The sequence below is a fragment of the Lepisma saccharinum genome, chromosome 29 (genome assembly GCF_977018435.1).
Source record: "Lepisma saccharinum chromosome 29, izLepSacc3.1, whole genome shotgun sequence".
NCBI lineage: Eukaryota > Metazoa > Arthropoda > Insecta > Zygentoma > Lepismatidae > Lepisma > Lepisma saccharinum.
In genome coordinates this window covers 46,613,414-46,639,180 of record NC_139257.1, presented here as the reverse complement: position 1 = coordinate 46,639,180, position 25,767 = coordinate 46,613,414, and the positions used below count along the sequence as shown (strand labels likewise).

The 25,767-nt window shown below is 38.0% G+C and overlaps 1 protein-coding gene across 9 annotated transcripts in view; it reads left to right on the top strand.

Annotated features, from left to right (window-relative positions):
* snu (ABC-type transporter snustorr) overlaps nt 1–25,767 on the top strand; it is a 490,105-nt gene that overhangs the window by 453,237 nt on the left and 11,101 nt on the right. For 8 of the 9 annotated variants that reach the window (XM_083114471.1, XM_083114472.1, XM_083114475.1 and 5 more), the window contains exons 5-11: nt 1,000–1,107; nt 2,811–2,904; nt 16,202–16,372; nt 18,819–18,848; nt 19,770–19,907; nt 22,785–22,918; nt 24,780–24,984. In XM_083114471.1, the coding sequence (XP_082970597.1) occupies nt 1,000–1,107; nt 2,811–2,904; nt 16,202–16,372; nt 18,819–18,848; nt 19,770–19,907; nt 22,785–22,918; nt 24,780–24,984 (880 nt within the window). The remainder of the gene's footprint in view (nt 1–999; nt 1,108–2,810; nt 2,905–16,201; nt 16,373–18,818; nt 18,849–19,769; nt 19,908–22,784; nt 22,919–24,779; nt 24,985–25,767) is intronic. The other variant, XM_083114468.1, reaches the window with a different exon arrangement.

The window sequence follows — 25,767 nt, the reverse complement described above, 5'->3', positions numbered from 1 at the left end:
GTTCATTTCAGGGCAGCTGTTGTTGTTCGTAACTAACTTAACTAACTAACTCTCTAGAATACGTAAACCCAAAGGTTTATTCCCTCAGGCACGCAAATCTTCCATCTGTCCCTATCCTGGGCAAGATCACCTTACCAGTTTGCTTCAAGTATCTTAATATTGCCATTCGTATTGGCCCTCCTACAGGTCTCTTACCACTAGGGTTTCCATCAAGAATCCTGTGAATATTTCTCCCCTCTCTCATGCACACCACATAGCCTACCCACAAAGTCAAGTCTCCTGATTAAATTATTCTGTTCATATCAGGAGAGGAATATAGACCATGCAATTCAGTATAATATAACCATATATCCATATACCAGTTGTTTAATCTCTTTAGGCAAAAATTTATTTCTTGACGTTTCATTACTTTTGCTCTTTTTTGTGTAAGGTAGTACTTTCACATCCACATAAAATTTCAGGGACAATTTGTGTTCTGCATATTTTAATGTGTCAATTCTTTGAATTAGACGAGAGAAAAGAACTTTTGAATAGAGAAATACAATACAGTACGTGAATTAATTTTTATTTACCCTTTAATAGCATTTGCATTCTTTAATATTATTCTTAAGGATTTGAATTTTTCTCGTATAATTAGTTTGGATTATTACCTCTAAAAGTGGCACAACCAGGATACTTTCTTGCAAGCTTCATGGAACAAAATATTTGCAGAACCGGTTGTAATCTTCTTTTGGTTTTGCAATATACAGAGTGTTTAACTAAACCTACATGTTGAATGCTTAAAATAATTGATGGAGATTAATTACGATTCTTCATTCCTGAATTATCCAAGTTAGAAATGTCTGTAAGTGAGGCAGCGCTATTTTATAGATGGGCTATTGCCCATTCCGACCCACTCTTGAAACCAGCCTTACTAAAGAACGAAGAGAATTAGTCGGTACTTGTTATTGACAGTTCGTTAAACTTAGCATCCAGTAATATTCTGTGTTCTATTTCCAGTGGCGGACAACAGCGACGAGTGTCATTCGCCGTGGCATTGATGCACGACCCCGAATTGCTGATTCTGGACGAACCCACAGTGGGAGTGGATCCGCTGTTGAGACAAAGGTGAGTCTTCCACTCATATCATTACTTATTAACCCCAGCACTGACCTAATATAGATGATGTGGAAAGTATGGTATTGAAACTGATAACAGAGTCGATCTCTCTCCTTTTGAATGTTGACAGTGTTACAGGGGCGCCGGCTTGTCAAACTTATTGGGGGTAAGGGCTCTGATCACTGACATAAATTAATGAATGACTCACTCTCTCCCTTTTTAAAGTTTTGGCCTCAGTGTTCGGAATCTCGTAAAGGCCCATGAATTCCTCAAAAATATTAAAATTTTCATTTACAGTTCGAATGCAAAATGTCAATTGTTCACGGATGGATATGTCACAAGTTTCGTCAACCATAATAGCTAAATATTCCCGACTTTTAATATCTGCTACCACGGAGCGCAAAACAGATCTCCCTAATATATCCCTGATCTCGTTCTGAATGTCATGTGAGAGCCATTTGTAGCCCGAATGTCCCATCCACTCTCCTAGTTCATGCACATCTTCTTTTGAAACTCTTTTTAGTAAAAATGTTAACAATACTCATAAGTATATACTTAGTATATAGTAATAAGCCATATGTTTTCCGGTCTCTGGTCATAGCCCACCCCACCCCAAAGTTGATGGTTTAGCGGTCTCAGTCCCCCAAAGTTGATGGTCGAGAACATTTCAAATGTGTATTTAAAGTTCAGTTCATGTGGCACAATTCAGAGTAAACTTTACAAAAGAAGCAAAATAATACATTAGATTCTCTTAAGCAAAATTATTTTTGGGCTCTGCCCTACATCGATAACATTGGGGGGCTCGAGCCCCCCCCAAACCCCATGGAGTCGGCGCCTATGCACTGTTACATCATTGAATTTATGAACGTACAGTGGGATCTATAAGTATTACCGTTCAAATTGTCCATCACCATGTTCGTTCACCTTATTTGACCCAATAAGAGCTTCAAGAATTAAAATAAAACTCAAAACAAGCTGTTGACAACTTCTGCACCAGCATACATAATAATCCATTGCTTAAAAACGCATAGGATGTAATAGAAATATTAATGAAAATAGTCATGGACAATTCGCACGGTAATACTCATAGATCCCACTGTACAACTTCAGTTTATACGCATCCTGCATATTACAGTTCTGGTAGAAGTTTTATTTTAACGTTATGAAAGTCAGAATTTAGGTTCTGATATATGTAAATATGGTAAGAAATTAGAGTACATTATTTAAGATATGTACTATAACGTAGATTAAGCTTCTGAGGTTCTGCACATATCGGATATTCCATGTTCTAACCAGTTTTCTTGAATGACTTCCTATGTACCGTTGTTGTTTAATAACAGTCAAATTATTTTTTTCCCAAACTTTTCTTAATGGAAGGATTTTGTACAACTGTTAAGTCAGTAAAGTTACACCCACATTGCCCTTTGTGTATTGGAAACATAATTTTTTACCTTTGCTATAATAGTATATAAGAATATATACTTAAGGCGGTGCCCAGGGTAGCAATGGTTAGATGGGGAAGGGGTCGTGTATAGTTCAAAACAGTGAATAATGGTATGCTTTAGTGAGATTTTGTTAGCTGGTGGTCCCATATAACCCCCCCCCCCCCTACATTCTGAATATTTCCTAGTTTTATACCGCTCCGAGTACGGCATTCCAGTAATATTGTTCTACTTTTGAATAATAACTATTCTCATTTTTATGTCTTGTAGTATTTGGAATCATCTAGTGCAGATCACGAACGATGGCAACAAAACCGTCATCATCACAACTCACTACATTGAAGAAGCTAGGCAAGCCCATACGGTAAGTGCAATGCCTTCATACCAACTATTGTCAATGCCAACCGACAGAGTTTTGTAGCATGTTCAGTGAATTAATTTACAAATATTTGTGCCAAACAGAAGCATATTGCCCTACTTTTCTGCCTCAAAGAACAATTATGTAATAAATTAATGATAATAGTGAAAGTGTAGTGAAAACGAGGAAAGGAGAAGGAGATTGCTGTGGACTGGTAACAAACACAGAAGGGATGGAGGTAAAGAAAAGGATAGGATAAGAAATATGCTACAAAGGTTCATGCTAGAAATGAATTATATTCTAATCTATATATCTAGATAGAGAAAATTGTTGCTCCTTTACGGGGAAAATAGGTAAATGTACAGTGGGATCTTGTACGGCAAATTCTCCATGACTATTTTCATTAATTTTTCTCTTACATCCTATGTGCTTTTAAGCGACGGATTTTTGCCAACAGCTTGTTTTGAGCTTTCTTTTAATTCTTGAATCTCCTATTGGGTCAAATAAAGTTCACGAACATGATGATGGACAATTTGCACGGTTATAATCATGGATCTCACTGTACGTCATCCTCGTTTTGTCTGTTTGTTTGTTTAAATTTTATATCTATTGTTCAACAAGTGAATGTGAGATTTAAAGTATACATTTTCAAAATTCCTCTATTAGAACGCTGTTTTAATTGTTCGAAAGTATATTTTGTCCTACTGTTCACATGATCATGACTACTGCAAAGGATTTATGTGCTAGAAGGAGCATAAAACCTTCCTCCTCCTTCCGCAAGGTAGGTAAAAATCTTGCTCACATTGTGCTTTTCTTGTAGAACGCGTACCGAAAATGTAGTAGGAAACTGTTACATATTCCGATCACGGGACAATGCAAAAGGCTGACCTTAAGAAGGGATCATAGAGGGACGAAGGCACTGTCTCGCATGGCCGTCTGGTCAGCTGCTGCTAATAACAGGTGTCGTTCCTGCGTATGTTGCTGCCAAGAATCGCAAGCCTGCCATTAAAAAGCATAAAACATAATAAAATCTTGGTTTCAAGGTCACATACTCGTAGATGGATGGAGTGGTTAGCAAAGTGGACAGCTTCTTCTGGTTTCTTCTTCTTTTTTTGCCCAGCCAGCTGAACAACACTACCAATGAGCGAAGGTAGAAACATGAAATATGCCTCCCAGCGATAGATTCCGTAGAAAGCGAAGCTTGCAAAGGTGCCAGTTCCTAAATTGAAAACTTGCTGTGAGAAAGGAAACAAACTACAATTCCACACCAAACAAAGTTTTCCTTCTTTTTCTGTAAATGCCTTTGTCTTGTTGGCCTATTTGCACGAAAGAGATTCCGAACATCGTTAACTACAAAAATGAAACTGTGGTGTAATTAATAAAACGAAAATAATATTTAACTTTATATTTCTTGCTACTGTAATGAAAGCTTCCCCTTGTGTCATTGCTACTTGAAAAACTGTTTATACTTTATTTGCTTATCTTAAAATACGACACCTGTTCGAATAGAATGTTTTTCTACTGGCATTGACCTGCTAGGAGTATTATAATCTCCCTTAGGCTCAATTTCCCTTTTAAAAAATAACGTCGGATTCGTGAAAATATGTTAAAATCACAGGTAGAACTCGACTGCAAAAATTACCAAATGTCTGGACACGCCTCTGGCTACTGGCTCCCGTGGTATATAGATATTTCATATCAAGCTGCAAAGTCAAAAATCCTGGGTCAATATGTCGTTGCTGTTTAGTTTATCCATCATTATCAGTTCAACTTTATTTCATTCTGTTGTCACGATAGGCAGTGTCCACTCTAAGAATTAAGTCAATGTTGCTTTTCTATTGGTGTCAACGTGACCAGATATATCCAGCAATTTCACTACACCAGTTTAGCCGAGTGATATGGTTTAAACATACATCATAATTTCGGGAATATATATTATTTATCGATGCCCATGAACAATAACTCTTGTGCTTAAAGTAACTGCAGCTGATTTGCATTTCAAAAAAGTAACCGCACCTCAGTTACTGTTAAAAATTAACTTCCCAATGACTGCAAATAATGAAATGCAATGTGATGAGTCGGGACTCGATGCGTGCATAAACGCAATAACAACGAAACACCTGTCAGTTTCTTGTCCAGGAAAGCATCGCATCTGTTCCGGTAGTCGCACAGTTTGTTTCCGACTTTCGTTTTTCAATCGCTCTCAAAGCAATTGAGGAATGAAAGTCTTGTTATTCTAACAATACCGATTCTGAAGAAAGTTGTTGACAGTCCTTACAGAGAAGGAGTATTCCCTTTGTCCTATTGTAAGCCACAACCTGCAGTCGAGAACTAAGGGAATAGAAAGATGAAACTCCTTCAGCTATCTTCTTATTCTTCTGCCAATTTGGCACAGCCGCGACGGTGTCTGGGCCTGTCGAGTGGTCGATTCACGATTTCGTCTCAGAGGTTCAGGGGTTCGAGTACCGGCCTGAGCATGGTGTCTTTCTGAGTTTTCCTCCACCAAGTTCGTCTAAACATCATTCATCCTCATCTTCTCGATTAGTCTAATGAAGAAGCATGGGCGTTGCCAGAAATTTTCCTGGGGGGGGGGTCGAATCAAAGATGTTGAGGACATTCCCTTCCCTCAAAAATATTGATTCAAGCCAGTGCCATATGCAGAAGTTTGTCAAGGAGGGGTTCATTTTTTAAATTATTGCATTATCGGTATTTTAAATTACTATTACTACTGCTACTAGTAGTAGTAGTAGTAGTAGCAGAGCAGTTTTAGTTTTAGTTTAGTTTATTTAGCCGCGATGGCTCAGTTGGTAACGCGTCTGGCTACCATGCTGAAGGACCCGGGTTCGATCCCCGGCCGGTTCAAATCCGGGAACTTTTTTGGAAGGTTGGAAGCGGCCCGGGCGCCCACCCAGCGTCGAATGACATGGGTACCTGGGGGAAACCCTGGGGGGTAAAGGCGGTCAGGGGCGTGATGCATAACACATCACCCCCACTCACGACCGGATCAAGAAAGTGTGGGGCGTTACCCCCACACCCCCTATACGCCTTCATGGCGTGGTGCTAAGCACAGGGGAGCACTTTACCTTCTTTATCCAATAAGTTTATTATATGAATAATATAGTACTTGTTACAACCATGTTTACATAATAGTTACTTCTAACATTAGTACCAGTAGCAGCAGCAAACGCAGTAGTATAAGAAGCTTCAAAACCTGTGAAAGTTACAAATTAACAGAGTTTCAGTGTTGCAAATTATGAAAGTTTCGTACCAAATTTGATATTTCAAGACCATTTTTAAACATTGACGCAAAATTAGATGAAATAAAGTGCTTCGTTTATAAATTGCCATAAATTGAAAAAAAGTAGATGGGAATTTCCAGGGGGAGTCGACCGATCGGTTCGACCCCTTCTGCCGACGCCCATGTGAAGAAATAGCGAGATAAAATAGGGAACTTTCAAACTGGGTCATCAAACAAATACATGCCTTGGAGTATAATGGAGGTGATCGTATTGCATCAAGAATAATAATCTATCTGGTGGCGAAATAGACGATTTCTGGTGCTTTAACTTAAGATGAAAGGCTAGCAATCAGGATGTAACAGGTTCAATATCGGCTTATTTTTCCTCCTTGGTCACTCGAGGCAAATGGATTGATTGAATGGTTGATTTGGTTTATTTTACTTCGCTTTTCTGCAACTTTTGGCTAATCGCGAAGATGATTAAATGATGAAATTGATGAAGTGACGCTCACAAACACCGATACCCAGGCTGGGATTGAACCCGGGACCCCTGACAAAAAGGTTTTTGAACCTTGCAGTAAGTTGTGAACGTTATAATACCTACTGGATAATCTCTTTCTAGTTGAGTTGAATAGGAAGACACCGTATATACATACGAGAGAAGAGAAGATATATATATCGTGTAAGAACATAAAAGGGGGTTGGAAACACTGTTCGAGGCGGAGGAAATCTCATATTGTGTCTGCTAGTGAAAAACCATCCTCGTTATGTAAGACATATTCTGAATACCGGAAGGTTGTCGTTAGAAGTGGTCGACACAGCAGCATTCCATTACGTACGACGTCTACTGATTTCTTGACGATCAACTGTAACCCTCCCCCCTCGTCCTCCGGTTTTGTTGCTTGCATTTTTGCTAAAGTCTTCAAAATCATGAAACAAATATTATGATTGTGCCTAGAAACACGTGAAGTCGGACTTCACGATATCAACTCGGCCAAAATTAACGGAAATGCATTCGTATTTTTGCTATTTTACGTCGCATTTCTTCCACCTTTGGCTAATCGTGACGATGAGGATTAGCGATGATTAAATTAAATTAATGGAGCGACACTCGCAAAGAACACCCATGCCCAGGTCTGGATTCTAATCTGGGAACTTTGGAAGCGAGATCGCCCACATAGCAAGTAAAAATTACGGAAAGTCACGTGATCTGGAATCGATAAAAGTGCGATAAAGATACTTTGTAGCTGAAAGAGTAATAGGAAGAATCATGTCCATATCGTGAAAATGTTTAACTGTAAACGTTCCCAAGACAAAACAGAACATTGACAAAATAATTTGTTTTAATATAAACAACTTTATATACTGAAGCTTATTAAAATTACATCTAAGTCTTGTCAAAATCGCTACGAACAAAAGAGCAAAAAGATTTTTTTAAAAAAAATTAAATTTCCTTTAACCAGGTTTATTCTTGTATCCGCTATTGTTAAAAAATGTTGGGGCTATAAATTTCAAAAAAGATTCCACTCGATCTTACTTTCGGGAAATCAAACAAAACCCTCATGGCAACCAAAACTAAAAGCCGGATGAAGAAACTTACAACTACAAACTTATTCATCATAACCATAGCCGAGCGGGTTAAGGCGTTCACTCGTCTTGAGATCGTTTCCTGCGGGACGGCGTAGGTTCGAATCCGGCTCTGGTCGGAATTTATTCGGCCTACGTATAGGGCCGGTGGCAACCCACCATCGTGAGGAAATTGGGGAGCTCCGAATGAGTGAGCGGTAACCCGGTCGAGAAGACCTACAACGGCTGGGGGTTCGTCGGGCTGACCACCAATACTGGTCTAAGATCTCCACGCTATAACAGGTGACGGAGGAACAGTGTGGGAGGGAGACCGGTAGGTAAGCCAAGGCTCTCAAGGGCTGTCGCGCTGTGGGTTATTATATATTCCATAAGTGGTTTGTTTTTAAAACCTTTTTTCTAGCTCTAATATGTATTAAAAGTATATAAAAGGTAAAGTGCTCTCCTGTGCTTAGCACCATGCCATGAGGCGTATAGAGGGTGTGGGGGTAACGCCCCACACTTTCTTGATCCGGTCGTGAGTGGGGGTGATGTGATCATCACGCCCCTGACTGCCTTTACCCCCAGGGTTTCCCCCAGGTACCCATGTCATTCGACGCTGGGTGGGCGTCAAAGCCGCTTCCAACGTTAGAAAAGTTCCCTGATTTGAACCGGCCGGGGATCGAACCCGGGACCTATAGCAAGGTAGTCAGACGCGTTACCGACTGAGCCACCGTTTAGCCCATTTTGTTCAAAAAGTGGAATCTTTCCCTTCTTGGTCTCACCGGTTCATATATATACAAGTATATATAATCGCCTTGTAATCAAGTGATTCTAGGTTCGATTCCTGGTGAGGCCCATAGTGATTTATATCCCGCTTTAAACTGTAGTGCAGTACCGTTTGTCCTATCTGTTCATAAATCTGACTTCAAACAAAAAATACTTAATCTTCGCCCTCTAACTGGCGAAATTATAGGGAAAAGGATTGATTTAGTTGGTGTTTTAAGTCCACTTTATGCACAGTAAGGCTAATCGAGACTGGAGCTACAGTTTAAAGTGTGATCCGAACCACTCTGTGCATCCACCGGGTACCGAATCCGAGACCCCTTGATTACAAGACGACGACGCTACCACTGCGCCATCGGGGAGGCCCTGTAGGGAAAGGAAAAGAAAATGAAACTGCTGCACTTGAATTTTAATGTTAAAACAGTGTTGTTTGTGCAATAAAATTTTCTTATAGTGCACTTCTTATTGGCAACGATAACGTAATTGGTACTTTCATCAAACGACCCCTCGCAAAGAGTCATATTTGTCCAAAATTAAAAGCGTGAATACAGTGAAAGCACTTGCAGATTCTCGGATACACCTCGCGACCCCGAAAGCTCGATTACGTCATGACATTCCGACCACTAATTGGCTGGTATCTTGACCACGCTCTCTATATTCTTGGAATCAGGTGTCAATTGCATCGCGTTACATAAAGTGTCTTTGGTAAAGACCCAGATTTCCTAACCCTTGCAACGAAAGGAAGTAGGCCTATTACGTGACAAACAGCTCAATGTTAGTTTTCACTGTTTCTTTTTATTCTCCCCTTATTGTTGTGACTAAGAAGGAAAAGGACTGTGTGCTCCTTGCATAATAGGTGTTGAGTTGTAGAGATAGTCGCGCTCGCATGCTACAAGTATCACTCATAGTGAAAGTACAGGCATGGTATGAGTCCCTTGGCTGCCTACGATTTTTATTGTTTCCGCTCAGCGTGCCATTAGATATGAATTTTCAACAATCCCTCTTTTTCTTGTTAATCTCATACTCAATTCATACACACTCCCGCGGCAAGTCATAGCTTTTATTAATAGATTAAGAACAGGACATGTACGTACACCCGCACATTTAGCAAAAATAAATATTACAACTCAAGAAAATTGTAAATGTGACAATAATAATCCTGATGCTCAACATTTATTTCTAGAATGTCCAACTTTTCAGATCAACAAATCACACTCTACAAAGGTTTACAACGTTTAAATATTCCATTTCCAATATCACTCTCATCCATTCTAACCCCTTCATTAATATGGATGCTGTATGCATATTCTCGGAAATGTACCTAGGTAGACTCGAAATATAAAGTGATTTTTATATATACATATATACGTATATTTAAAACAAATAGGAAAGAGCAAAAGGACAAAAAAAGAATTATTCTTAATAATCATTTTATGTTTGTGATTCTGATTAGTGTTGCCCACGGGACGAGACGGGACAGGCTTTTAAAAATTCGAGACGAGACGAGATTGACCATGTGTCATAAGACAAACGAATATTTTCGAGACGAGACAACATTTCCACGAGACTCCACGAGTCGAGACAGGCCAAAGTTTCGTCTCGTGGGCAACACTAATTCTGATTAATTTGTGAGACTAACTATCAATTTTAGAAGAAAACATTAAAACAAATACAAAACAATAGCGATGTCCAAAGTCGACAAGATAATGCTGACAGGGATAGTTAAAAAGAAGAAGAAGACATTTGTTAATCTCATGATGACGCTATCCAAATATCTTGAGCTTGTCGACGCAGACAGTAAACTTGACACGTTTTTTTGGAGGTTCATTATCGGCATGAAAACGTAAGGAAGATACGTTCATCTACGAAACAGCGCACGTCTCGGTCGTATTCTGTACTTTTCTGGGTTACTAAGGTAATGCAAACGAGTAAAGAACACAATGTCAACGACTTTTGCGACATTTAGGCACGTTCAAGTTTGCAACAAATGAGGTGATGGGGACAATATTGCAATCGGCCTATATGCTTCCAACTAAAATTGCATCATGGAACGGGAAAGTTTCAAGCAGCCGCCTCCCATACAGATTGTCTCAAATTTGTAATGATAAAGAATCATACACGTATAATTTTATGCGCATACTCTTCGTTTTGAAATAGACATTTCCATTGATGAAGATGTCTCTGCTTCTTCAAACATGAATATTTTAAGTACGAGTTTCCACTCACATGAAACTGTATTTTTGTACATTATTTCTCTTATTTTATTATACGAGGGTAGTTGGGTCCCTTCAGGTGCCAAATTCCTTCTATGAATATTTGAGAGAACATCCTGTTACTTAAAAACGTGAATTCAACAGAGGGAATAATGGGTAAACACGTATTTCTGAGGTGCCTAACAAAACTAATTTAATTATCAGTTGTAGGATAAGCTTAATTCTGTTACGAGAACCATAAAAATGTTAGGACAAGCTCATCACACTTTTTTGCTAATTACTAACCCGGCGGTTGACTTCAATGACCGAAGAGACATAAATACAAGAGCATCGTATTAGAGGCCCACTATTATTATTTTTGTAATTACTTTCGTACAGAATCTCTTCTCATCTGATCAGGGTTGACAAAATTAAATTAAAACATAATGCTAATCAACCAATGGAAGACTGTTGTTTCTGGTTATAAAGTAAACACTTGACTATTCTTAAAATCCCTATTTATAAATCTCACATGTAGGCTGTTTGAGAAGGTTCGACTATTCCACAGTTGCCATGTCCTTTTCTACCTCCGTTATAGATACAGTGCAGTCGGCGTTTCAGCCGGCGTGGGAACAGCTTTTATGGCAGACCCTCTGTTACCTACGAAGGAACTTGCAGTCGAACAACCAGTTAGGCCTACTGCTTGACCAACACTAGCCAACAACGAAACAGGATTTTGTCAAAATAACCGGTCTGCTCTGTAAATATCGGCGACGCCACTGTACTCTGTTTTCCGAAATATTACGTTTTATTGAGAATGTAACAAACTATATTGCCATTAACAACAATGTACGTTAATTGCCGAACAAAACTGTTTCATCCATATACTATTCAATTATAAAAGTGTTTTACACACTTTTATTTTACACATGTCGACCTGCATCTGATTATTAGACTGACAATCGTTGCCATGTTCAAGATATGACTAATCTTTTCCCAGAAATGCCTGGAGTGTCCAATCAGCACCTACAACCTCGGGGGATAAATAAACTTTTTATCTGAAAACAGTTTTACTTTCACTTTTCATATGTTAGATAATATACGAATATTGAGAGCATTATGAAACACAATGGTCCTTTTTTTGTCGCACTTTCATATCACTGCTCACAAACTATTCATATAACCACAATTCAAGAAGTTGTAAATGCACTGTAATTCTTTGTTAAAAGGCAATTAAAAATGTATTGTTTTTGTGGAGTGCTATTATATAAGCAGCATCTGGGAACTTTCCTGTAGGAATTACCTTGGGAGTTAAAATAGTGAGAAATCCTTGTGTATGTGTGTGTTCCCATGCTGCCCTTTCACCAAGCAGTGTATTTTCAAATATATCGTTCTCTGTGCAAGTTTGTTGTGTTGTAATTTCTTCTATGCTTGCGGAAAACTCTACCTAGACGAAACCCGAAATGTTGTATTTTAATTCAAAATAAGATATCTGGTTACTTAATATAAATGCACTTTTAAACATAGATCAGAACTGGTCCTACAGTTTCCAGAGTGATCCGAAGTACTGAAATAAGTTTATGTTCGCAGAAGAATTGATACCCAGGCTTTTTTTTCATACGTCTTTCATGAGTACACTCGAGGAAAAGTAAAATATAGAAAAATGTGTATAGAAAGCGGGATTTAGAAAGAGAAGAGGACATGGCGAAGCGTGACTTTATTTATTTAGTCATCGCAAGATTTGCCAAACATCAGGGTCGATCTTTCAACGGAGAGGGGGGCCACAATATTTCTCTGCGATAAACGCCAAGGTCACTGCCAATTCAATGTAAAACCTCATACCACAGACCTTACGACTACAAAAGACACATAATTCTATCCCATACGACGAGAATTATTAAATATGATGGAAACTGAGATGCAAACACCTCAATTGTCGCTTTTAAAGATAAGAAGAACCTTTATGGTTCGCCGCCAATTGTTGTTTTGATAATGAAAAGCAGATTCATATCATTCAATTTGTGCTTTTCCTCTTAACAAGTGGAAATAGCAGACATTCGAGTGATGTGCCCAGGATTTTCGAAGGGGGGGGGGGTTAATTGCACTTTTTAGTAGTCATTCCTGAAGTCCTCATTTTGACATCTTTTCCTGCCTTCTCTTTCTTCTTTTTTTTTCGAAGAATATTGAGCCTAAGCAGAATTATGACCCTCACCACCCGTCCTTGAGCACGCCACTGGACACTCGGAAGAACCTTGATGACTCCAGACAAACCCTGCCGTGGCTGTAAACATGGGGATGGGGGCTGAAAAAAGGGCCTGTTATGACCCAGACCTTCAAGAGTGGGGGAAAGTACAGGTCGTTGGACCTATCTGCCTGTTCGGAAGCGTTCGGTTGTTCTCGGCACCGGCTGAGACCAGAGAGATTCGCACCATTCTGCGATGAGCTGGGCCGACGAACACCATTGCCTTCAATAGGAAACTTGGCGGGAGGGTTCGGCGCGAGGGATAGTACTGGGGCCTCATTTCGATGCTCTAAGATTAGCGAATCTCTTGCGTATTTCGAGTTGTTTCATGCTGTCGCTTGGCTTACTTCGCACAAATATGAAGTTTGATCCCAATCGAACAACTCCATCAATCTTGAACTTCGGATAATATTGGAAAATCTGAATACATTTTATTTGGAAGGTATAAGAATGCACTTTGCTTTTCAAATTGAATTCTATTCTGAATATTTCCAATTTAACATTTTCTCAGTTTTAAATTTTAGAAATCAAATTTAGCTTTCCTCAATATTTCCCCATTTTTTTTTTTTTTTTTCAAAAGCTGAGAATGTTTTTGCACATCCACCTAGCACGTCCCCTGCAAATATTTTCGCACTTCTCTAACTCTAATAAAGTCGACAGACTTTTTTCCTTTGGAGCTAAATTTTTCCTTACATGAGTCCTCCACAAGCAATTACCAGATGAAAAATTCCCGAAGAATTATTTTGGGACCCAAAGCAGAAACTATACATATCAGGAAAACCCTGTCTTTAGGATATAGAAGTTCTTCTGCTCCTATAACTTGACAAGTTTAAAAACAAGACGCTGCAAATAGCTGTTGCGCAGCTCACACCGCATTTCCCCACTCTAATCTCCGCAGCGACGGATTAAAGCCTTCCAAACAGGTAGAAATCACTTAGGGTCAAATCGGGACTGTATCATGGGTGTGGCAGAAGGTCCCATTTCAATTTGCTGAGGGTTGCCATAGTTGTTTTGGCTGTATGAGGCCATGCATTGTCTTGAAGGAAGTCTACCCGCTTTCCACCTCTCTTCCACTTGGATCAGATCTTTTCCTTCACTTCTGTTGTCAGGTGTTCTGAGTAATGAGCTGCAGTGACTGTTCTGGCATCGGTAAGAAAACCTACATGGATAACCCTCTGCCAGTCCCAAAAAAACGTTGCCATCACTTCCGAACGGGTCCTCTGCGCTTTCTTGGGTCTGGGCAAACCGGTATGCCACCACTCACATGATGACTGCTGGGACTCATTCTCCATGCGCTCTCTTCCCTCTCTGAAGTACTTACACCACTCAAACACACAGGTTCGTGAGATACACTCTTCCCCATACTGTTGTTTGAGTCTCTGCAAAATTTCAGATGGCTGGACGTTTTCTCTCAGATTGATTGATTAAATTTTTGTTTTAAGTCCACTTTATGCAGAGTAAGGCTAATCGCGACTGGACCTCCTGTTTAAAGTGGGATCCGAACCACTATGTGCCTCCACCGGGTATCGAACCCAAGACCCCTTGATTACAAGGTGACGACGTTAGCACTACACCATCGGGGAGGCCTCCCTCCAACGAGAAATTTGATCATAATGCGTTGTTCCACGCTCTGCGGCACCTTCTGTTTGCTCATCACCCTAGCAACACTCAGACACAACTGAGCAGGTTCTAACCTGCACGGGATAGAGGGTGTGGGTTGTGCTTCTATTCTCCCAAGGATGCACAACTGCTGAGCATGGCAGGTTGTTTGAAAAAAAAAATCAGTCCCGGTCATATTTGAATGACCTAGTATTCTTGTATGTAAAGATATAATGTGAAAATGAAAATATAATTTGTCATTAAATTTGTTTGATACATAAATTCTATGCTTAAAATGTTAGACTAACATTCAGTTAGAATCTTTACATCATTATACATTTGTACACAATTATGAGAATTAATTATTTTTTAATTCATAGTAATGGTTATAAAATTGAGTTATTAGTATTGCTGATTGATGTGTCCTGTCCATTATATATATATATGTGTGTGTGTGTGTGTGTGTGTGTGTGTGTGTGTGTGTGTGTGTGATAAAAATGTTTCTAGTGCTAAGATGAAGATGTTGATAAGAAAATAGGCATGCATTGAGTGTTGATTTTGCTACCTCTGTAGCCCCAGCCTTGAGCAGTGGATGAATCTTTGTGAGTGTCCCTTCATCAATTTCATCCAGTCATCATTATTAGTCATCACTGTGATTAGCCTAAATAGGCAGAGAAACTTCATAAAATAAGGAAATATACGAGGGTTGACAGATAATAATCCGGACATATTTTATTTCTCCACAATGAAGGCATGTATTTCAATGGTTGGCATTTCATTTTGCAACACAGTACCCCAATGCTTCCACACATTTATTCCAACAGTCCACGAGTTTTCGTATTCCCGCAGTAAAGAAACCTTTGGACTGGGTCCTAAACCACTCGAGAACTGCACTCTGAACCTCATCATCACCCTCAAAATATTGTCCTCCCAAATGCTCCTTCAGGGGGCCAAACAGATGAAAGTCACTAGGTGCGAGTATAGGCATGATGAGGAAGTATGTCACACCCCAGTTTTGTGATGGAGATGGTCAGATTGGCGGTGTGTGGCAGTGCATTGTCATGTTGCAGAATGACTCCTTTGGTGGACAGTCCAGATCTCTCCTTGTGAATAGCATGGCGAACACTGCCACAGAACAAGTCAGAGTAGTATATGCAGCATTAACAGTTTGTCCCTTGTGTAGGAAATCGACATGGATGACGTCAAGGTAGTCCCAGAAAACATAATCCATGACTTTTCCCGTGGATGACTGTGTTTTGAACTTTTTGGGTGGAGGCATCTAACGTCTTCATGGCCTTCCCGAAAGCATTTACACTGATGAACGTGCCATTGTGTCATTTTTAAAGATCGCCATGAGTCGTCGATAAATGTCTTAGGTGGTTGCACCCTCTTTCACAAAAAATTTCATGATTCTGCGCTGTTCCACTGACACTGATATCTCCATCTCCACCATATTGTATATTTTGGCGGGAAATTGAGACTGGCGGTTACAACTTCCTCCACTGGATGGCGACACCATACAGACCATTATATGTCAGTATCAGTTGCCTGGCTGCAATCACGGCCCTGAAATAAAATATGTCCAGATTATTATGTCAACCCTTGTACAATAAAGTAATGTTAATAAAATTAAATTTCGCTTTTACGGTTTGTAATTAATAAGTAATTTGTTTCTTCATACAGATTGGTTTGATGAGGAGTGGCAAGTTGTTGGCAGAAGAATCCCCACAACATTTACTGGACATGTATAATTGTATTTCCTTGGAAGAAGTATTCTTGAAGCTAAGTAGAAAGCAAGGAGTCAGCAGCAGTGCCAACCTTGTTGATATGAATGTTTCAAATAACATTTCACTGGTGAGTACATATTATTCTTTCTTGAAAATTGCTCTATGCTTGCAGCCTACTTCATTCAACATTAAAGTGTACAATTCACAATAGCTGCTCCTTTGCAATTTTATGACTTAAATTCACTTCTCAGGTGAACCTTCAACATATGACAGAAGACTTTATCTACACTTATAATATATTATCTATATTATATGCTAAAAAGAAATCACATACACATATATTTTTAGTACTTTTTACATTTTTCCCCAAAAGTCTATAATGTAATGAGACTGATATGAAATTAATATCCATTACATGAAAATCTAGATAATTCCATGTAAGAAATACATACATTTTCCTCCGTTGTATCCATTTAATATTTCTTATATTAAAGATTAATTTCAATTTTTTCCTGCTTAATTTCAAGCTTTCCCAATACTCAATAAATTTGTTTATCATATACTTGCATTAAAAGCACAAGTAAAGGTGCAGTTAAATAACTAACTAAGAACACTATAAAACACAAAAATTAATCAAGCTTAATTCTTCTTTCTCAAATATTTCTTCCAACATAATGCAAAATGATTTAAGAATACTTATAGAAATATATGTAATCAGTGATCAGTAAGTGAAAATACATATTTTAATGTTACAAATTGAATGAGTTGTAAGATATTCATAGAGTAAAAAACAAGAATATTAAGAAACTATTAAAATAGTAAAACAACATAATTGCCTTTGTATTACTTGATAAAGTTAATGTTCAATTCTAGTTCATTTTATGACATCAAATTTTAATTTACACTGGTTTATGTGATTTTGAAACCATATTCTTTTTTATCTGCCAGGTCAAAATTTTGTTGAACTATGAATTATTAGTTAAGTCATAGGTATGGAAAAAATGGGCCACATGAACTAATGTGTGAGAAAATTTGGTTATGATAAGTTCCTCTTAGTAGGGCAAATATTTTGATCAAACTGCAGGATCTGAAACACAATCCACCAAATTTTAGAAACAGAAAACAGCAATGTTTGAACTTTATATGTGAAACTATTGTTATACCAAACATCAAAAGCAATTTCTACATGAATTCAAAGTAAACATTAATTACATTTGGTCTGACATAATAACTTCTTGTGCAATTGTAAGTGTGGAATTAAAATAAAGATTCTGTTTCATAATTAGATGAAAGACACTTCAAACCTAATATCAGAAATCCTGAAAGTAATAGTATAGGTATATTGAGAAATATCACAGTGGAAACCATTATTGACACATAAAGTCACACCGTTCTTACAAACTTGTTAAACTCAGATAGCTCTTACCATCCATAACTAAATGCATTGAGCAAATGTGTGCCTTTTCCAACAGTAATTTCTGATTGTAGTGGATTTACTACAGCGTGTCCTGCTTATACATATAATAAAAGAAAAAATCACAACTTTTTTATTTACCAATATTTTTTGTCCAAACTTTGTACAAACATGTAACAACTCAGATTTTTTTTTTTTACAAATCAAGAAAACTAGCGCACTTCCACATATGAACCATTAGTGGCACGGCAAATGTCAACCCGGTTGTCAGCCTGAAGTCACACGTTTTGAAGCATGTGCGGGGTAATGTTGCTTACTGCAACCACAATTTTTTCACGCAAGTCTTGCAAATCTCTAACCGGTGTACAGTTAACTTTGTCCTTAACACACCCCCACAACAAAAAATCACACACAGTGAGGTCTGGTGACCGTGGGGGACATTCAATAAAATCCGAACCTCTTCCTATCCATTTTCCATTGAAATGCTCGTCCAGGAAGTCTCTAACGTGATTTGAGAAATGAACAAGTTTCGCGTAACTGTTTTCCCCATTTCTTTATTGAAATGTGCGATGGAACTACTTCTTTAGCACCCAAACCATAACGTACACGAAATCGTCTTCTGGACAAGTGTCACAGACTTTACTTTAGACAACGTTAAAACACAAAACACCTTTTCTTGTGGCGACCACATGACGAATGGCTACTGCGCATGTGCAACTACCACTGAATGTGTTGCTAAAAAAAAATTCTGAGTCATTCTTTAAAATGAAACAACAATCACATCATTCTGACAGTGTGTTTAGAAGTTATGAATTTTTCTTTTATTATATGTATAAGCGGGACACGCTGTACTTACATAACCAAATTTTCTTCAATATTTCAAGATTTTAAATGCAGTACTTCAGGACTAATCCAGTAATGTTGAAATATATTGCAGACATAATATTAAAAAAAATAGTAACATACTAATTTATAATAACAACAACTAAACCCTATGTTCAATGTAATGCTCTCACTTTCTGTATAGTAGGTGCATGATTGTTTTAAATTAATAATGCCAAATAATAAAAAATATAACCTGTAACTCATATTAACAGACATGTCTAACAACATAAATGAATACAAAATTCAAAATTCTTAAAAAAAATATATTTTTCAGGATCAGGAAAACCAAAATAGTAACTACATGGTAAGTCTTTCTTTTCCTCAGCAAATTGGTTATTCAAAAATTGTACCTAATTATAATGAGCATTATTGTTAATGTTAGTCTATCACAAAATAATTTTGTTGCTGTTTTTTTTAAAAAACTAACACTGACTCTAGATATGCATTTGGAAATACTTAAAAGGATAAAAAAATATTTTCTTTCTTAAAATGTTCAAAATAAATATGCATTTTCTTAAGTAATTTTATATATTATCAAAAATATCATAGAAAAAGATGTAACAGAAAATGTAACATGGAAAGGGAATGAAATTGCTATATAGTTTATGTAATCACTTTGAATTTTCTTAATATCTACACTGCATATTTTAAAAAGAGTATTGTTTAATATATTATAGATCACTTTTATAAACTTATAATTTCTGACCAGTAGCGGCGATTACGGGGGGGCAGTTGCCCCACCACTTTTTGCCCCTGCATAATGGCCTCTTATTACTAAAACCTTGTCTACAAAGGGAAAATAAACTGTTTTTGTTCCTCCCGCCAAGTTTTGGCACCCAATCGCTGCCACTGTTTCTGACTTTTTGAATTGCTTGTTTGAATGTGTGCTTTGCATACATTAATACATATCAGTGCTTTCAATAAACACAACACTATATGATAAAATTAACCTGAAGCATTGGATTGGCTCATTTGTATTAATGGAGGAGAAATTATATAATTAGAACTAGGAAGTAATGATATAAAATCAAATAAGTTATAATATGCTCTGAAAAAGTAATAAATATTTTTAATAAAATAAATTATTATATTTTTTTATATTTTTGACAAGAGCAGAGATAATGTGCATAATTTCAGTTTGTATGGAATATTTTTCTGGTCTATCCTTTGTACATTAACAAACAGAAAGAGTAAGACACTTTCATAATACATGTTCCATTTGTAGGCATCTCTCAATTGGGGCAAGAAGGGTGATCCAGTTTATGTGACAGAAGAGAGTGGCGTTGTTGGATTGAATTTCCATCAGTCAAAGGAAGTGCTTATTCATGAAGCTGCCAATGGCATCTTTGACTATGACGTAAGCGTAAGTAAATATTACTATTTTAAGGTTATTTATTCATGTTGCGGGACTTTAGGTGCAGTAATATATTAACATACAAACATGAAATGCACTGACATATGTACGTGTTTATTTTTTTATCTATGACAACTGTCACCATCCACAATGGAAATTGTAGTAGCCTGTTTTCAGACAACTGGTCTGCGCTGTTAATCGATGGCTGCTAGGTGCACTGCTGTTGTTGAATGGTCTGTTGTGTTCTCTTCTGCTGCTTGGTTTAACTTGCTCAAGTAGCGGTAGCGAAATGTGCCAGGTTTTTGAATATAATAATATGGCTAATACAGGGTGGGCCATATTGATGGGACACATTTCAAATGCATATGTGGAGCATGTAGGAAGCAACATTTATTACCAAATATATGGAAAACACTGCCAAAGGACGGGAGTTTTGCACTGTGTTCAGTGTTTGAAGACTACATCTCTGAGATGGATACCACCTAGACGAGAACATGCTTTGGCTCTAACAGTCATGTTCTGCATAGTTTTGCGCTGGGTTTTGGCTGGGATGGCCGCTATCTCCCTTCGGATGTTGTCTTTCAGTTCATTGATGGTAGTGGGCCTTATGGTGTACACCTTGTCCTTTAGGGGGGGGGGGGGGGCACTTGCCCTCCCTGAGATTTCTGAGAAGGCTTCACATAATTCAAATTTTGAAATTGTAGCGTGAAAGCATGGATGTGAAGTGCCGTGAAAGACAACAGATTAAGTGCCTAAGAAAACATTCTTCATACCCGAAATGAGACGGCTTGGCCTAAGGGACATGTGGCTGCAGCAGGATGGTGCCACTACTCATACAGCAGTAGTGTCAATGACAAACCTTCGACGACACTTTCCGGGACGGCTCATCTTGAGATTTGGTGATGTCTGTTGGCCATCCAGATCTCCGGATCTACTACTTCCTGTGTGGTTACCTAAAGGACAAGGTGTACACCACAAGGCCCACTACCATCAATGAACTGAAGGACAACATCCGAAGGGAGATAGCAGCCATCCCAGCCAAAACCCTGTGCAAAACTATGCTGAACATGAGTGTTAAAGCCAAAGAATGTTCTCGTCAAGGTGGTGTCCATCTCAGGGATGTAATCTTCAAACACTGAACACAGTGCAAAACTCCCATCCTTTGGCAGTGTTCTCCATATATTTGGTAATAAATGTTGCTTCCTTCATGCTCCACATACGCATTTGAAATGCATCCCAACAATATGGCCCACCCTGTATATGAAGACTCAAATGTTCTGTCTTTTATCACCAAGTTCAAGATTTTTTTTTTTTAAAAGTTTGATATAATCTCATTTTATACTCATGATAATTTAATCGAAACTGGACCTATAGTTAAATTTTGGATCCAAACCACTGTGCAATATGCCCTGAAAGGTGATCGAACCCAAGACTCCTTGAGGCAATAGGTTTTTGTTTTCTTTGTCTATTCATTCTACTCCTCATACCTGATAGTTTAGGTTACTGGTGCAATGGGAAAATGTATGAGGGTTATTTTTTAAGTAAGGACCGTTTTACAATAAAAACGAGGTAAGTAAATGTTTTTCAAAAAAACATTTATTTTCTGAATTTACATACACTTCTCTATTTGTTACATAATTTCCTTGCCGGTTTAATCATCTATCGTAATGAACTACGAGTTTTTGGATACACTCCTCATAGAACTATGCCGGCTGTGAGATAACCAGTTACTCACGGTCGTTTTCACTTCTTCATCAGTGTCTAAACGTTTGCCACCCAGGAAGGTCTTCAGATGGCGGAAAAGGCGGTAGTTACTAGGTGCAGAGTTCTATGAGAAGGGTATCCAAAAACTGGTAGTTCGTTATGATAAATGTTTAAACCGGCAAGAAAATTATGTATGTAGCAAATAGAGAAGTGTATGTAAATTCAGAAAATAAATGTTTTTTTGAAAAACATTTACTTACCTCGTTTTTATTCCAAAACGGACCTTACTTAAAAAATATCCCTCGTATTATAATGACAGTCAGTAATAACCAATCTAGTCCAGCCCAGGACTTCTATTTTTGCAAAATTAGTCAGCCTTTTTCCTGTTCAAGGTACATACAATATATTGGTTGTATAAAACAGTGCAAGTGTTGATTAGAATTGATTCTCGGTGATGAAATTCGGCCCTCCCAACTGTAACTTCTGGATCCGCGACTGGATTGTCCATTATCAATATTTAATTCATGGGGGCAATGCATAATGTCGTAGGTCTCCTTGATTTTTGTGTCAATTAGGGTGTGCTACGATCATTTGAGTCCTCCTTCGTGGCCGTGCTGTCTAAGCGATTGTGCTTTGGACTCCCACTGTGGGACGGCATGGGTTTGAGTCCACCTGGATTCAGTCTCTGACTTCTCGGCCTGTGTATAGGGCTGGTGGCAACCCACCATCGTGAGGAAATTGGGGAGCTACAAGTGAGTAGCTTAACCCAGTCTGGGAAATCTCCTGTAACTGCTGTGTGTTCGACGTGCTGACACCATGTCACCCCATTACTGGTTGAAGCTCTCCACACCTCTAGGTAGGATTGTAGGAGGGAGACTGGCAATTGGGAGATAGGCCATGGATTATTATTATTATTATTATCATTATTACGATCATTTGGACCCAACTTTAAACAGGAGATACAGTCTTGATTAGCCTATCTGTGCACAAAGTGCACTTAAAACAAATGTTGCTAATGTAGATTGTGAGAACAATAAATTCCAATAAACTGCAATTGCTTGATTAGGCATATTATACATGTATTCATATGTTTTGCTGTTTTACAAAGGCTATTGCATTTCTTATAATTTTTAAATAGTAACACTACTATTTGTATATACATATTAACCTTTTTCTTTGCAGCTGTCACAAGGAAAAAACAAGGAAGCAATGCTTGATTGTGAGGACTGCACCGATTGTTTTTGTAATATCACAACAAAAGGAAAAATGAAAGCCTTGCTTACCAAGAATTTCCTTAGGATGTGGAGAAATGTAGGGTAAGTTCGCAAATTTCTATATCTTTTGATTTTGGTAAATTTGAATTTGACAGAAAATGAATTGAATTGAATGAATTGAAGCTCTATTCAAGACAACTTTCTTCCTGAATTTAATGGACTGGTAGGACAGAAATTCAGTTTTAACTTATTGCAGGTTTTATTTTTCAGATTCTAATTATGAAAAATGGTTTGTGTATTATTAGAACACATAGTTCTCGGGTTAGCAGACAGGTTAATTCGGTGCTGGCTTCCAACATTTCGAGCGCATACATTGCTCTCATCTTCAGAGAATGTAAAAATTTAGACCAGTGTAGGATTATATATATGACTATGATGGGGTGGAGCTTGGATGCTGTCTTCCTATTGGCTTGCTCTGGATCCTGGTGTTCTCATTGGCTGGTGTCATATTTTTACGGAGGAGTGGGTTCCATACGTGATTGAGCTGGAGTCCCACGTCTCTGTTGAGTTTGGTGCTTTTCCGTGAAATAGCTATGGCTTCCTTCACCCATCGGTCCCAGTAACTGGCACAATTCTGGTTGGAATAATCAGATGTTGCTCTGATCAGAAAAGTCAGGACTTGCGGAACACAGCATCACCGAGGTACACAGGATTATGTTTGCAGACACCAAAATAATAGCGAAATGTGCCAGTTACTGGGACCAATGAGTGAAGGAAGCCATAGCTATTTCACGGAAATGCACCAATCTCAACAGGGACGTGGGACTCCAGCTCAGTCACATCTGGAACCCACTCCTCCATAAAAATATGACATCAGCCAATGAGACCAGGATCCAGAGTGAGCCAATAGGAAAACAGCATCCAAGCTCCACCCCAATCATAGTCATATATATAATCCTACACTGGTCTAAATTTTTACATTCTCTGAAGATGAGAGCAATGTTGCACTCGAAATGTTGGAAGCTAATGCCGATTTAACCTGGCTGGTGACCCGAGAACACTTGTTTGAATCATGTCACCAGGAAAGCTACAATTTCTACATATAGGTTTTAAGAGACACTTGAGTTTGAGTGGATGATGTGAATAACACTAAGCACTTGATAATTTCTCAAGTTTTTGAAGCAGGGTCTCCATTATGTATGAATAAAAAGCTTGAGAACCTGCTCCAGTTGTGAGCATGTGCTGGTGCTCACATTTTGATGATAACGAGAAGAACATTGTATTCAGAAATTTAGCAGGTGTGCATACGAGTGTGCATGTATGTATGTACATTGAAATCATAAATGTCTATGGTAAGATGCTAGATTAGAAACTGTGTTGGTAGGCTTTATTCATATGAAAAAGGAGTACTTCTTACCTACTCTTGGATTTTATTTTATTTAATTTTTGGTTAGGGTTGCTATTCTACCACTTTTGGCTAATTGCAATGATGGGAATGAGTGATGATATGATTAAATTAATGAAGGGACACCCACAAAAAATACCCAATGCACCGTGCTAACCCCTGCACCATAGAGGTTGGTGCTACTGTGGAGTAGGTGCTCGTGAGCACCCCCATCAAGAAGTGATCATGCTCCATTTTTTGCATGAAATTCCTCGCAACATAGTTTCCAATCTAGTGACTTCTCATTCATATACCAACGACCTGATAAAATATATACGAATGTGTGTGTTGGTATGCTCATGTATGCATGTAAGCACTGGTACAGTTTCTGAGAACGATATTTCTTTATATCAAAATGTGAACACATACTTATCATCAGTGCAATGGATATTTAATGAGTGAGTGCATGATGAGGTTTATTCATAAGCTCCATTATTAGAACTTAGAATCATAAAAGCTACTAATATTCATGTAAATTCTTCATTTAGGTGCTAATGTATTTATTTATACTATTTGCAGTGTAATGCTCTTCATCTTTGCCCTTCCTGTTATGCAAGTAATCTTGTTCTGTTTGGCGATTGGAAGGGACCCAACTGGGCTCCATCTGGCTATAGTCAATCATGAAGTGAACGACAGCAGCGAATGTGTTCCTGACTTTGCCTGCACGTATGAGCTATTAAGCTGTCGGTACTTATACTTCTTAAACAACAATTCTATCGTTAAGGTAAGCTCCAGTTCATGTTAATTCAATCACTTCTTTCTTCTAGTATATGGGGAAAATAAACTTTGATACTGTATTTCATTTTCCTTGCATATTCACGATTTTCAGCAGGAAGATGTTGGAATGTAAGTCCACCTTTTTATAGTTTTAAATTTCCAGACGATATATTGTGATATTGAAAAAATATCATCCAGGCAATATCAACTAGATGGTATCGTGATGATATTTTGATGATATATATCGTGTTGGCAATATATCGTCACAATATTTTTGGTGATATATATCCTGTCAGCGATATATTGTCATGCTAGTTTGGTGATATATATCATGTCGGCGATATCATCATGATATTTTGGCGATATGTATCATGGAGATAATATATCGCAGATATCACGATACAGAGAAAGTAAGTACTGTATCGTCTGTGATGATATTTTCTTGACAATATATTGCGATATAAAATTTCCGATATTGTCCATCCCTAGTTGTATCCCATAATCTGGAAATGAAGGTAATATCAATATTATAGCCTTTTCTGTTGACTTTTGTGGACTATGTTTGCACATATTGCAAACCAGCTAATAATATAATTGTTTGCATGTTAGAGCTGTTAGGGGGGAGGGATTTTGTGTTGGAATTTTGGGGTTATTGTGAACACCCAAAGAGTTTATCCACATGATGCTACTTATTAGTTGTTGTATTTGTGTTTTTGTTTTCATTGAGTAAATATATTGTAAATCATTACTGCATGCACGAGTTTAAGCCAAGCGTCAACTTAACTTTGCA